Genomic DNA, 14,656 nt, shown 5'->3' with positions numbered 1-14,656 from the left:
TCACATGCCAGCAACATGTGTTCAGGTGCCCCTCCCCCCTCACGTTGCTCTGTCCTGCAGCTGCTCCTGGGACTTTCCTGCTGGCTGTGTACAGTGAGGGAGGTAGGGGGAAGGAGGAGGGTGCTGATGTCAGTATGTCCTTCTCCCCCTGCCCCTGTACCACATCTCTGTAGAGCAGAGGAGAGGGGACAGCCTGGCTCAGGACTCAGAGCTGCTGCAGTGAACAGTGAGTGACTGAGCGCCTTTCTTAAAGAGACAGTGCACTGTTTCTGAGATTTCCCCAGCAGCGGACGCGCATAGTCTCCGAGTCATATATGCACACAGTCTCTGGGTCACACGCTTACAATGTTACCCACCGTTTCTGGGTCTCGCGCACACACACACACACTCTCTTTCATACTCACCTCCCAACACATACTTGTATTATTATTGTGGTTTCTTCTTGGTACTTCCTGCAATACACACATATTCGCTGTAATTTTATTCTTTCAAAGTGTATTATTTTAGTGTTTTGACTGGTCTATGCATTTCATAATTTTTATTTCTCTTATGCTTAAATTTAATTTTGAGTAGTGAGTTCTAAAATGCTTAACTTGTCCTGGCTGGAGTAATTATCCCTATGGTAACTTTTTTAAAATATACATTATATCTAGTTTTTTTGTTTCTACTGTGTCGCACATCCGGACATACGTTGGTGCACATAAAATTTATTCCACATTGGGATGAAAAAAATTAGAGGGAACATTGCCAGTGGGGTGGGTGGGTATAGAGGTACTCGCAGCCTCTAGAGCAGTGGTCTCCAACCTTTTCACGCCCAAAATCACTTTTTGAATTTAAGGGCAACCAAGGATCTACCCTGCCCATTCCCTGAGGCAATGCCCCCTTACCAAAAGCCCCACCCACTCCATCCTCCCCTCCTTCCATAGCTCACTCACCCCCACCCTCACTCACTTTCACCAGGCTGCAGCAGCGGGTTGGGGTTCGGGAGGGGGGTGTGGGCTCTGGGCTGGGGCCGAGGGCTTCACAGTGTGGGAGGGGCTCTGGGCTGAGCCTGGGGCAGGGGGTTGGGGTGTAGGAGGGGGTATGGGGAGCAAACTCTGAGAGGGTGTTGAGGTGCAGGAGGGGGCTCTGGGTTGGGGCAGAGTGTTGAGGTGCATGACGGGGTGCTCGCTCCGGGGGGGGTGTCAGGGCTGGGGCAGAGGTACAGGAGGGTGTATGGGGTCAAGGCTGGGGCAGCGAGGTCAGGGTGCAGGAGGGAGTAAGGGGTGCTGGCTCCGGGAGAGGGCTCAGGGCTGGGTTGTGGCCTCCCACCAGGCAGCACTTACCTCAGGCAGCTCCCAGTTGGCAGCGCAACAAAGCTAAGGCAGGCTCCCTGCCTGCCCCGGCCTCACACTGCTCCCGGAAGGTGCCAAACACGCCCTTGAGGCCCCTGGGGAAGGGAGAGAGTGGATACGTAGCTCTGCGCGCTGCCCGTCTCTGCAGGCACCACCCCCAAAGCTCCCATTAGCCACAGTTCTCCATTCCTGGCCAATGGGTGCTGCAGGGTTGGTACTTGCATGCAGGAGCAAAGCGCAGAGACCATTGCCAAGGGGCATGCTGGCTGCTTCCGGGAGCGGCGTAGGGCCACAACAGGCAGGGAGCCTGCCTTAGCGGCAGCCCCGCTACACTGCCGCAGCCAGACATCACGATCAACTGAGAGACTCCCCAGGATCAACCAGCTGATCGCGATTGACGCGTTGGTGACCACTGCTCTAGAGGGAACAAAGTACTTCCGCTCATTTCTCTTTGCTGTTGGTGGCAAAGAGGCAGGGGTCTGCCAGAGAGTTTTAGTGGTGTCATTGTTTTAATAAATGGCAGAGCAACACGGGAGGGGCCCAAAGGGGCCAAGATGTGGACCATAGGGTCCGATGCTGCATCCACCTCCTCAGCCTGGATTGCCAGGTTCTCTGCCAGCCTCCTGAGTTGTTGTTGGAGCACTCTGCTATCCTCCAGGGAAGGGGCCTGCCATCACCTCATCAGGCGAAGACAAGGCTGTGGCTACAAGCAGGTCCTGTTCCCTGCCCTTGGTGATAAGGTCTCTCGCCACCTCGAATGCCTCCAGCATGGATGGCATCCATAGGTCATGGCCCTCACTGACTGGTGAAAGATGGGGGCCTGGACTCGACTAGTCCCGTGTAGGGGCAGGAGTCAACATGACCCTTGAAGACGAGACTGAAGTTGCAAGGCCCAACATGGGTCTCACGGCGGCGGGCTCCTTCTGCACCTCTGGACATAGGGGAGCAATCCCTTTCAGGTCTCTTTTTCTTATGAGGCACTGGTGAACGTGAGCGGTGCTGACCCTGTCCTGTCGGTGCCGAGGGTCTCTACTCAAGTCTTCCTCAGGGCCGATTTGTGTACCAGCGGTGCCAGTGCACTCCACACAGATGATGAGATGCTCAGGGTTGGCTCCGTCAATTCAGGGTCCAATTGCAGATGGAGAGCTGCCTCCATGAGTATTAACTTGAGATGCTGATCTCTCCCCTTCTGTGTCCTTGGACAGAAACTTCTGCAAATTTTGCAGCATTCTTTTTGATGAGCTTCCCCCAAACACTTTAACCAAGAAGAATGGGGGTCGCTCTTGGGCATAAGCTTGCCAGAAGCTTTGCAGGGTTTAAAACCTGGAGACCGAGGCATGCCCTGGTACTGGGAAGAAAGTGGAGGGAAACCCCCAAATGAAACTTGTATGTAAAACTACTAACGACTATGTAAACTAACTATATAAAAGAATGAAACTTCACCTGCTAGAGACACGCTTGCCAAAGGAAGAGCGAGCATTCTGGCTAACCATCACAGGTGGTAAGAAGGAACAGAGTGGCAGGTCAGCATGGTCCTATATCCAGCGCCCTAAAGGCGCGACCCCAGGTGCCTGAGCCAACCCGACATACTGCTGGGGGAAAACGCAGCATGTGCACACCTAATTGGAATTGACATGAACAAGCACTCAAAGAACACCTGTGTTTTACAGATAAGATAACCAAGGTTCAGAGATGTTAAGCAACCTGCTTAAAGTCAGATAAAAAGACTGAGGCAAATCTCAGTCCAATAAGGAGTGCAGTATCATGGTACATCTACAATGCATGCTTGCAGTGGGTTGTGTTGCATGCCCAATGTCACACTCTCCTCCCCTCCCCCCCATCCACACTCAAATCCACATAAGAGGTGAGCTGAACCTGAGCTGGTGTGCTTGAGTGGGTATGGGGAAGAGTGCGTGTTGAGCTAATGATTTGCACATTCCCCACCCACCCCATGGACTCTGAGAAGTCGGCTTGGCTAATATACGCCCACATGCACATGAGTCAGGACACAGGTGCATACTGCTGTGTAGACATTCCCTAAGGCAGTGGTTCTCAACCTATTTATCATCTAATACATCCAATACTACCTATATGGCCGTGAGGAAGTCATGTGGACACAGCTGTGTGCTGATTGGGCTGCAAGTGGCCCATGGGCCGCAGATTGAGAACCACTGCCCTAATGGTATGTATACACTGCAATCTAAGCCCAGGGTTAATAGAACTCAAATTAGCAGACCATGGGTTTGTTAACCTGGGGCTTCAGCATCTACACTCATTTCTAACATTGGGTTAGGAACTGTTAAACCCTGGGTCCCAATCTGCATCTCCCGCTCCTACACTGCATTATACAGGCCCAAGTCCAACCACCCATATCCCAGACTTCCTAGTGCCCTCCCAAAATGTGACCACTCTAGCCTTTTATCTAGTGAAGTGTCCACCAAATTTTACTGTTTAGAGGACAAAGAAAGTTGGTTTATAGGATTGGTATGGTGGGTCCCATGCTTTTCTTGGTAGAGGGCTAGGACACCACCCCTCGTCCCTGGTCTTCAGGTGCCAAGGGCCCCACTAGTGGCCTGAGAAGGTAGTAGAGGAGGGAAGCGGTCTGGGCTTGCTCCTCACTCTGAGCCCCTGCCCCTCTCAAACCCTATGGGTTTCTTACCCTCTTTCCTCTGGGGTAGGGTTATCCTTGGTCCTTGACTGTCGGAGAGGGAGTCTCCCTGCCCTGCTGGGGCAGGGTTTCCCTTCCTCTGGTTCTCTGGTCTTTGAAGTCTCAGCAACACACCTACAAACTCCAGTCCTCTCTCCTTCCTTGTACCACCTGACTGCCTGAAGCACGGGGGTTTTATCAGGTTCCAGACAGGGCCTTAATTGACTACAGGTGCTCCAATTAACCTGTAGTAACCTTTCCCAGTCTACAGGGAACCACACCTTAATTAGCCTAGGGCTTATATATCTCCCCTCGACCACTATCCCACTGCTCCCTGGCCCTGCTGTATCAATCACAATACTAATTTTTGGAAAATGCATTTATATTTAAATAAAACAGGGTGACATTAACTCTAATTTCTCTACTTTTTAAAATTATAATAGAATGCACTTAAGGCAATCTAGATTTGTCTCAAAAAACAACGATCAGAAAAATCCTATAAATGTAATCAGGATTTTCTTACATCTGAGACAACAAAAAAGAATGATGAAAGCTCCAAAAGCAGTCTTATTTAAGTCTCTGATGCAGCACCTTTTTAGTTGCAGTATTAATTTTTATAATTGGCTTTCACTTAAAACACAAAACTCAAAGTAATTTGTTGATTAAAATAATGAGTGATGCTTCTGTTCTTTCACTAAAACCAAATACTATACTAGAACCACAATGGGGAATTTACAACAGGAATTCAATGCACAAGTTTGCTTCAGTGAACTGCATCAAAACTACAGTTAAAAAAAAAATCTAGCAAAGTAAATTTGCTAGTACAGGGAACTTGAGTAAGATCAGAGTCCTTACTTCAACACACTTCAAGTTTTCTAATAGCTACAACAGTTTCAAAATGCTCTTACAATTGTTTATAGACACTCAAATATTTTTCTTTTAAAGAAAAAACTGTCAATATATTTATGTTTAATTCCTGGAGAGAGACATGGTCTAAGTTAAATATATGTAATGTATGAAAATGTAATAAGGAATTACACACACCTATTTAGATCGCTTTTCTGAAACCTCCTCATTACCCCTTACTGAGCACAAAAGTAACTATTCTGAACATAGTTTGAGGACCTAATTGCGTCAATGGTGCTGCAAAACTAGCTGTTTTTACCACCTTTACACTGCAATGGTGCAGAGATGTAAGTAATGAAATTATTTAAACCAATCACTGCAAGATATTTTAGTCATTCACATAGTGGGATACAAGAGTGTTGTGCAGAAAAGGATATTAACAATGACTTCAAGAAAAGACCATCAGTATGAGAAAGTAAGCATTTGTTAGAATTACCCTAATGTCTAACGTTCAGATTGTGGCTTAAATGCGTATTTCTACAACAGATTAACGTGAGCTTCACTTTTGTAATGCTAGTAATTCCACAAAACAGATTACAGTGCTTAATAAAGGTTAAATGTGAGTTACATTAACCTCCAACTTTGAATAGCAATATACAGTTGCATACTTACCACTGATGTTACTTAAAATCGTATTTCCAGAGTCTCTCACTTCATCAAATTTTGCAAATATTGTTTGTAACCTGGAAATAAGGGCAAAGATCAATTTTAACGTCTGTGAATGAAGTAGGGATATTTCTCCAACCACCAAAATGAAAAATAAAAACTAAACTCCAACTCAGTTCTAGCTGTATTTTCTTCATGAGCAGATTTATAGACAAATGGTTGAAACTCAAGCTGTTTATTATTTCAGCCATTAGAAATCTATGGAAACAATATCTGAAAGACTTTTCCTCTTGAATAAATTCAACATATTCTAACAAACAAAATTCACTTAGCAATTAATAAAATTGTACATTACAATTAACATGACAAAAAAATTACTACATTACATTTATATTAATGGTATACACTATGCTTTATGTGAACATACTAGCATATTTATGTAAAGCTCTAAAAAGTAAAGTAGTGGGTATACTGTAAAAATGAAGGATAAGATTGAATTTGTTTGGTGGCAATTACCAGATTTGTCAAAATCTGTTTTATTTTAATAAAGCTACAGTTCATAAGAGTAGTTTTGCTTTCCAGTAGCAGGAAAAAAGTAGTTATATTTCACTTTCAAAACATACTAAACATTTTACTCCTAATTAAAAGTAAAAGGTAACAATATTTTATGTATGATTACAAAAAGAACAGAAATATGCTGAGTGCTCTAAGTGCATGTAAATAGACAGTAAAAGAAACTACAGTAAAAGCTGTGTTATCCGACTCTTTAGCAATGGGAAAGCTCTATACACCGGCATTTCTGATCTTCATTAAAAGCCCAGTTTATAGTCCGGTTGGCGTGGGGCCAGTAGGCTCCCTATCCGGCTCCGAGTGGTTCCCCAGAAGTGGCAACACGTCCCTGCTACTCCTAGGTGGAGGAACGGCCCCGAGGGGTTCAGAGTGTGGGAGGGAGTGCAGGCCATACGCTCTGGGAGGGAGTTTGGATGCAGGAGGGGGCTCAGGACAGGGGGTTGGTGCGCAGGAGGGGTTTCAGGGTGCCATATCCGGATAGTGCTCACCTTGGACAGCTCCCTACAAGAGGCAACGTGTCCCTACTATTTCTAGATGGAGGCACGCTGCCCCAGTTCTAAGCACTGGCTCCGCAGCTCCCATTGGCCAGGAACCAAGGCCAATGGGAGCTGCAGGGGTGGTGCCTGCGGGTGGAGGCAGCAGAGCCGCCTAGCTGCGCCTCCAACTAGGAGCGGCAGGGACATGTTGCCACTTGCAGGGACTTGTCCGAGGTGAGCGCTGCCCAGATCCGGTACCCCGCACCCCCTCCGGCGCCACAACTGCCTGCCCTGAGCCCCCTCCTGCACCCAAACTCCCTCACACAGCTGATGGCCCACACCCCCTCCCATGTCCCAACCCCCAGCCCTGAGCCCCCTCCTGCACCCAAATTCCCTCCCTATTAATTAACTGGCATTTTTTACTTATCAGCACCCCCCATTGCCCCAACATGCCAGATGACAAAGCTTTTACTGTATTCAGTTAATATTGTCCATATTCCTCATTTAGCCCAAAGGGCTATGAGATAAAATGTACTTGTATCTATGTATTATTGAAACAGACAAACTTGAAAGCAATGGATGGAAATTGCAGTTTAATATAAAATAATTAAAATATTTACATTTTCAAGGCTGGGAATATATCACTATAATATGTCGAACTTTTACAAAAAGAATAGAGCATAGAATAATTAGGCTACGTCTGCACTAGTGACTGTACACTTGTCCATACACCTGGTTGTGCCATAATCCCCTTACTGTCAATCTCAACCCCAGAAGCATGTGAGTAGAAGGGAGTAAGCTAGTACACCTGTGGGGTAAGTACATGCCTCGGCTGTGGCAGTCCTGTACCTGTGCCAGTGCGGGAGAAAGAGGCATGTAGCAGATCCGGAGTTTCAACAGTCCTCCACCCACACTCTCACAATGCAGGGAACCCTTTTTCCTGCCTGACCCCTTACCCAATCTATAAAAAAGTCCCTGTCTGCCCACTGTCACCAGCAGTAACGAACTCCACTGACCACTTCAGAAAGGTCTTTTACTCTTTAGCTCACTACAGGTGAACATGCATTCCGTTTTGAGACTAGTCGCCTGGTCCTTCACCCACACCCAGGTCCTGAACCGTGTATGGTCAGAGTACACTGCCCTTCACAATTTCACCCAGAGCAGCAAGAACATTTATCTGTATTGGCAAATTTCATGGAGGGTGGAGCAGGCAGGCACCTACCGGATTCCAGCCTACTGACAGAAACACATGAAGCACCTGAGGCTTCTATACTGGAGGACAAAAGACTCAGTCCCTCCAAGAGAGATCCTCATACGTGCCCATTCTATAATGAGCTGAACTGGGTGCTCTCAAGGGCTCCCAGTACAGAGACAGAAGTGGCTCACAATCCCTTCCTTAATCCTGCTGGTTTTACTGTCTGAAAGGAAGTCCATAAGGGCTATGGTGAGGAAGCAGAAGGGTCCAAAAAAGAAGCTCCAGAAAAAGAGGAGCATGTCATTCTATACCTCTACCTGAAGGAGCCAGTAGAGCAAGCCCCTCCCAACACCTGGACAAACCTCAGGAGGACCCCGAGCTGCAGCAGGAGCCAGAACCCAAAGCTGATAAGTTACAATGGAGCACCACCCTCTCACCAATATCCCCTCTTGCTACAATGCCACACTCCTGATTTTAAGCCCAGCCCTCACTCCACTCACCCCTAAATGGTCTCCGAGCAAGACAATGCCATATAGCAATAAAATTGAGTTCCCACTATTATACATTTGGCAGAAGCTATAGAATTTATGGAACAATTATTTCATCTGTATCTGTGCATTTACGGGACAATACATAGGCAACAAAAATTTGGGGGGGCCATACATACCAAGGGAAGGGAGGAAGTGGGTTTAGAAAGGTCCTTGTTGAGTACAGAATAGTTGTTGAAAATGTATAGCTGGTTGTAGAAGTTAACAGCTCTCTCTTCTTCACTGGAAGACTACACAGTGTATGTGCTCCTCCCCTCTCTCACTTGTCTTAATGTCTCCTTACAAAAGGGAGCTGCACGGAAGTGGAAGGAGTGGTTGAGAGGGAGGTTCAGGAAGAGAAAGGAAACCTTTTGGATGTCCAAAGAACATCACAGCAGTCCTCTCTTCCTTGGAAGATTATAAAAAATTTTACCTACCCTGTCCTTCGTGTCTGACCTCTCCCCACACTGAGCCATGCTGCACAAACTAGGAGAAACAGGGGTGGGGGAAGATCTAGTCCATCAGTTGCATAAATACAAGTGCAGTGTCGTTTTGCTGCAGAGAGGTGAAGCTTATAGTTCTGACCTGAAACTTCAGGGAATGAAATAAAGCTGTGCTGGGTCTTATTCTTTCCCTGTTCTTTTCACTGCTATTGGCTAGATACAAGGGCCGGAGACCACAGCGATGGCAGAGGGCTGGGGGGGTCGGCGGCGTTCGTGGTTCACTTTTCCATTCCCATGGAAACTCTGTATGCTATCTTAGATTATAGTCAACTTCCAGTTGAATTGCCTCCCAGTCCCATAAGCATATTTCAGCAAGTTTCTGGTGTAGCAGTGTGACATTTCGGGGATCACTGAAACCAGTAAGGGGTTCTGTCACATTCAGCCCTATAATCTTGGGTGACTTAATGCTACACTACTATGACTCAAAGCCCTGATACCAGTAACAAACCTACAAGCATAAAGTTATGACCCTGGCTTTCACCAGCCCAGTTACGCTCTGCAGGATGACCGCAACAGCCCTTCCAGTCTGAGTCTTCCCAAACCGGTCTACCCCAAGTTCTTAACTACCAGGCACTCTGACTTTTTCCTCTCTGGTTTGTCATCCCTGAAGGAGTGAAACCTGCCCCCAGTTATCAGTTCACTTTGGCACATATAATCCACACTGTTTGCACAATAGAGGGCTACTTGGGGGTAAAAATAAACTAAAGTTTTATTTAACAGAAAAATTGTATTCAAAGATGAAATAGTAATGAAAAACAAACGCATACAAGTTACACAAAACAAAACAGATGCAACTTCAGGGTTTACACTTCGATATTCGCTAAATTCCCTTTTGAAATATAAAGTTATCTATTGCCTCTGAAGTTTCCCAATGGACCTCTCTCATAAAAGGGATACGGTGTTTCACAGACAGCACCCTGTGTAAACGTTGGCCCTCTCTGTTTCTCTATGTTCTTCACTTCAAGCGACTTCTCTTTCAAGGGTCTTTTTTTTCCTTCTCTCAGACTATGGCGATTCATCATGGAAGAAATTCCCTCCTCTCCTAGTTTTCCAAGACTTGTGGTTTCTTTTTAGTTACAAACTGTTTCAACGTTTTCCCAATAACTAACGGTACACCATTGTCTTTTCCTGACTGGACCATGGATGGGTACTTGATAATAGTTTTGCATAAACAACTGGTTTGGAAAGAACCCCTCCCTGCTGTAAGATGTACTTGGAAGATGTGGTTACTTATCTGTAACTGGTGGGTCTTCGAGATGTGTGGTCCCTATTTGTATTCCAAACGTGGGTGCACATAGGCGCCATGTGCCAGACACGTAAGATTTTCGTAGCAATGGCCACTGACCCATGCATACATCTTTCATCACCTCATGTCTCCGGTGAGGTTATATTAGGCCATGCAGGTCAACAATCCTGCAGTCACCCACTTACCACCAAGCAGATGGGAACAGAGGGTGGGTATTGGAATACAAATTGGGACCCCACATCTTGAAGAATGTCCATTACAGGTAAGTAATCACCTCTTCTTCTTAGAGTGATGGTTCCTATATGTATTCCAAACATGGGCACGGAGTACTCAGCATGGAGGTGGGTGCAAGGATGCCAGGAGGAGTGCAGCCTGTAGTATGGCATGGCCTACTGCAGTGTCTTCCACTGTCCCTTTGGCGATTGCGTAATGCAGTGTTTTCCACCTATTTACCATTGTGGACTGCATATGCAGCTCTCCACTGTGTTATGTGGTCAGCATCCACACAATATATATACTACCTGTATGGCCCTGAGGGTGTCACATGGGCCACAGCTATGTGCTGATTGGGCCACAGGTTAAGAACTACTGATGTAATGTATGGAACGCCACATTGCCGCCCAACAGACAGCCTGCAAGGAGATGTCTGCAAGGAGGCAGATGTGGCTGTCTGCGCCCACACTGAGTGACCCCTGTAATTCCACTGGATGGCAGGGGTGTTGGATAGCCTATAGCATTCATGGATGCAGCATGAGACCCATATTGAGATTCGTTAGGAGGGGAGGGTTTGGCCCTTGGAGCGGTCAGCAACAGCAACAAACAGTCTGGCAGAGAAAGGCTCGACTTGCATGCAGGAAGAAAGCCCACGCGTGGCAGACATCAAAGGAGTGAAGAGCCCTGTCCGCAGGGATGGCGCACAGCTTAGGATGGAAGACCAGAATGTGAACATATTGGTTGAGGTGGAACTCAGACCACTTTCAGGGGGAACTTAGGATGCAGATCAATCTTCTGCTGATGGCATCTGACTCAAATGATGAAAATGAACATATATCAGTCCACACTGCTTTGGAGCGTTATCGAGCGAATCCGTCATCAGTATGGACATGTCCTCTAGAATAGTGGTTGAAGCATGAAGGGACATACGAATTTTTAGCACATTTGGCACGTAAATATCTTAGCACTGTTGCATGTAAATGCCTGTTCTCACTTTCAGGTGACATTGTAAACAAGAAGCTGTCAGCATTATCTCCTGCAAATGTAAAAAAAACTTGTTTGTCTGAGCGATTTGGCTGACCAAGAAGTAGGACTGAGTGGACCTAGGATCTAAAGTTTTACATTGTTTTGTTTTTGAATGCAGTTTTTTTGTACATAATTCTATATTTGTAAGTTCAACTTTCATGATAAAGAGATTGCACTACAGTATTTGTATTAGGTGAACTGAAAAATACTATTTCTTTTGGTTTTTTTACAGTGCAAATATTTGTAATAAAAAATATAAAGTGAGCACTGTACACTTTCTATTGTGTTGTAATTGAAATCTATATATTTGAAAATGTAGAAAACATCCAAAATGTTTAAATAAATGGTATTCTATTGTTGTTTAATCGTATGATTAATCATGATTAATTTTTTTAATCACTTGACAGCCATAGTTAACAGTCAGAGGACGGTTAATGACAGTCAGTTACAGAGGAACAAAACCGTCACAAATATATTTAGCCCCACAACTATGTGCTAAGCAGATGCACAGTGTGCCACCTTCCGTCTCTCTGTTTTTCCAAGGTATGTGCATATATGGCATCCTGGATTTCCCTTGCATGTTGGGAACTACGACCAGCATGCATGTAGGTGGAATCCAGCTGTCTATACATATTTTGTAAACCAGATCCGTCCTGCGCCCACTCTGGATGGCAATACTCTCCTTTATTCTACCAAACGTTACATAGCACACGGCATGGAACTATTACACAAACAACACTAGCCACAGTGGCATCCACATGGACACACAGGCAGTGCCAATGAGCTTTCAGCCTACCAAACATGCACTCTATGACCATTCTGCAGCTAGTAGCTGAATTCCCCTGATCCGGGGTTGCAGATGTTGGGGTGTGGTTTCATGAGCTAAGTGGGGAACCCCACATATCTGTTCCAAAAAGTAACTGTTGGCACATACATTGCAGAGAACCACATAATTTCTGAGGAATAAAGTCCTTTCTTCCCTCCTCAAGTACAATCTTGATCTCCTCAACACCCTCACATCATGAACCACGTTGATATTCATGAATCTGCTCTGTAGTCCACCAAGCCTTGCAGAATGAAACAAACAACAACTTTTTCGTTCACACACTCACTCGCCCCTTTTGGTGGGCAAAGTACAGAGATGTGGGTGCCATCTACAACCCTTGCAGAATTCAGAAACCCTATCCTCTCCAATTCAACTATTTCCAGAAAAAAAGAACTGTTTATTAACCTTTTGTAGCTGTTCTTTTCTGTGCCCTATGCTGCTGCACACTATTAGAACCAGTATAAAGCACCCAGCAAACCGCACGTTCTCAGTTCCTTCTTTTTAGAAAACTCCAATGTAGACAGATGGCAGTTTTTCCAAAGAGACATTAATAAGGGAACAAGTCCAAACTATCCCACTGTGTAGGAAAGATAGCAAGTATGGCAAGAGATGAGCCTGGCTAAAAATCAAAAGAGTCCTACCAAAAGTGGAAACTAGGTCAAATTACAAAGGATGAATATAAACAAAACAAGTATGTAGGGACAAAATTAGAAAGGCCAAGGCACAAAATGAGATCACACTAGCTAGAGACATAAAGGGTAACAAGAAAACATTCTACAAATACATTAGAAGTAAGAGGAAGACCAAGGACAGGGTAGGCCCATTACTCAATGGGGGTGGAGGGAGGAAGAGAACGAATAGAAAATGTGGCAATGGCAGAGATGCTTAGTGACTTCTTTATTTCGCTTTTCACCAAGAAGGCTAGGGGTGATTGGACATCTAACAATGAATGCCAGTGAAAATGAGGTAGGAGCAGAGGCTAAAATAGGGAAAGAACAAGTTACAAATTACTTGGACAAATTATATGTCTTCAAGTCACCAGTGCCTGATTAAATGCATCCTAGTATACTCAAGGATCCGACTGAGGAGATATGAGCCATTAACGATCATCTTTGAAAAGTCACGGAAGGCGGGAGAGATTCCAGAGGACTGGAAAAGGGCAAATATAGTGCTAATCTATAAAAAGGGGGAAAAAGGACAACCCGGGAAATACAGACCAGTCAGCTTAACTTTTGTACCTGGAAAGATAATGGAGCAAATAATTAAGCAATCAATTTGCAAACATCTAGAAGATAATAAGGTGATAAGTAACAGTCAGCATGGATTTGTCAAGAACAAATCGTGTCAAACCAACCTGAGAGAGTTTTCTCTGACAGAGTAGTAAGCTTGTGGATTGGGGGGGGGGGGGGAAACAGTAGATGTGGTATATCTTGACTTTAGTAAAGCTTTTGATACGGTCTTGCGTGATCTTCTTTTAAACAAACTAGGGAAATGTAACCTAGATGGAGCTACTATAAGGTGGGAGCAAAACTGGTTGGAATACCATTCCCAGAGAGTTACCAGTCATGCTGGATGAGCATAAAGAGTGGAGTCCCTCAGGGATCAGTTCTGGGTCCGATCCTGTTCAATAACTTCATCAATGATTTAGACAATGGCATGGAGAGTACACTTATAAAGTTTGTGGACAACACCAAGCTGGGAGGACTTGCAAGTGTTTTGGAGGATAGGATAATTCAAAATGATCTGGACAAACCGGAGAAATGGTCTGAAGTAAACAGGATGAAATTTGATGAGGCCAAATGCAAAGTACTCCACTTAGGAAGGAACAATCAATCAGTTGTATACATACAAAATGGGAAATGACTGCCTAGGAAGGAGTACTGCGGAAAGGAATCTGGAGGTCATAGTAGACCACAAGCTAAATATGAGTCAACATTGTAATGCTGTTGCAAAAAAATCAAACATCGTTCTGGGATGTATCAGCAGGAGTGTTGTAAGCAAGACACGAGAAGTAATTCTTTCACTCTACTCCGCGCTGATTAGGCCTCAACTGGAGTAGTGTGGCCAGTTCTGGGCGTGACATTTCAGGAAGGATGTGGACAAATTGGAGAGAATCCAGAGAAGAGCAACAAAAATGATTAAAGGTCTAGAAAACATGACTTATAAGGGAAGATTGAAAAAACTGGATGTGTTTAGTCTGGAAAATGAAATGAACACATGCAACACATCTCAAAGCACAACAGTTACAAAAGGTTAATAACCATTTTTTCTTCTTCCAATGATTGCATACATGCATTCCACTCTAGGTGTCTTCCAAGCAGTTAAGTAGGCGGAAGAATCTGAGTTCATGTACACAAAGACAGCAGTACAGCTCAACCAAATCTGGCTCCATCTCTTGAATGCTGACTGATGGCGTAATGGGAGGAGTGTGCGTGCACCAAAGACAGGTTACTGTTTTACACATTTTGTAAATAGAGATTGGCACTAAGAATGCTTCTGAGGATGCTTGCGATCTTGTTGAATGAGCAGTCAGGTTAGTTGGTAGCAAAACACCTGCCCTGAACATAAATACATGAAGTTA

General features: G+C 45.1%; 1 protein-coding gene across 13 annotated transcripts in view; it reads right to left on the bottom strand.

Moving 5' to 3' along the window:
• Window positions 1-14,656, bottom strand: part of CLASP2 (cytoplasmic linker associated protein 2) — a 282,235-nt gene that overhangs the window by 217,100 nt on the left and 50,479 nt on the right. For all 13 annotated transcript variants that reach the window (XM_045007895.1, XM_045007896.1, XM_045007897.1 and 10 more), the window contains exon 7: window positions 5,500-5,570. In XM_045007895.1, the coding sequence (XP_044863830.1) occupies window positions 5,500-5,570 (71 nt within the window). The remainder of the gene's footprint in view (window positions 1-5,499; window positions 5,571-14,656) is intronic.

The sequence above is a fragment of the Mauremys mutica genome, chromosome 2 (genome assembly GCF_020497125.1).
Source record: "Mauremys mutica isolate MM-2020 ecotype Southern chromosome 2, ASM2049712v1, whole genome shotgun sequence".
NCBI classification, from domain to species: Eukaryota; Metazoa; Chordata; order Testudines; family Geoemydidae; genus Mauremys; species Mauremys mutica.
The sequence above is the reverse complement of the archived record's forward strand: the minus strand, read 5'-3'. Positions and strand labels throughout refer to the sequence as shown.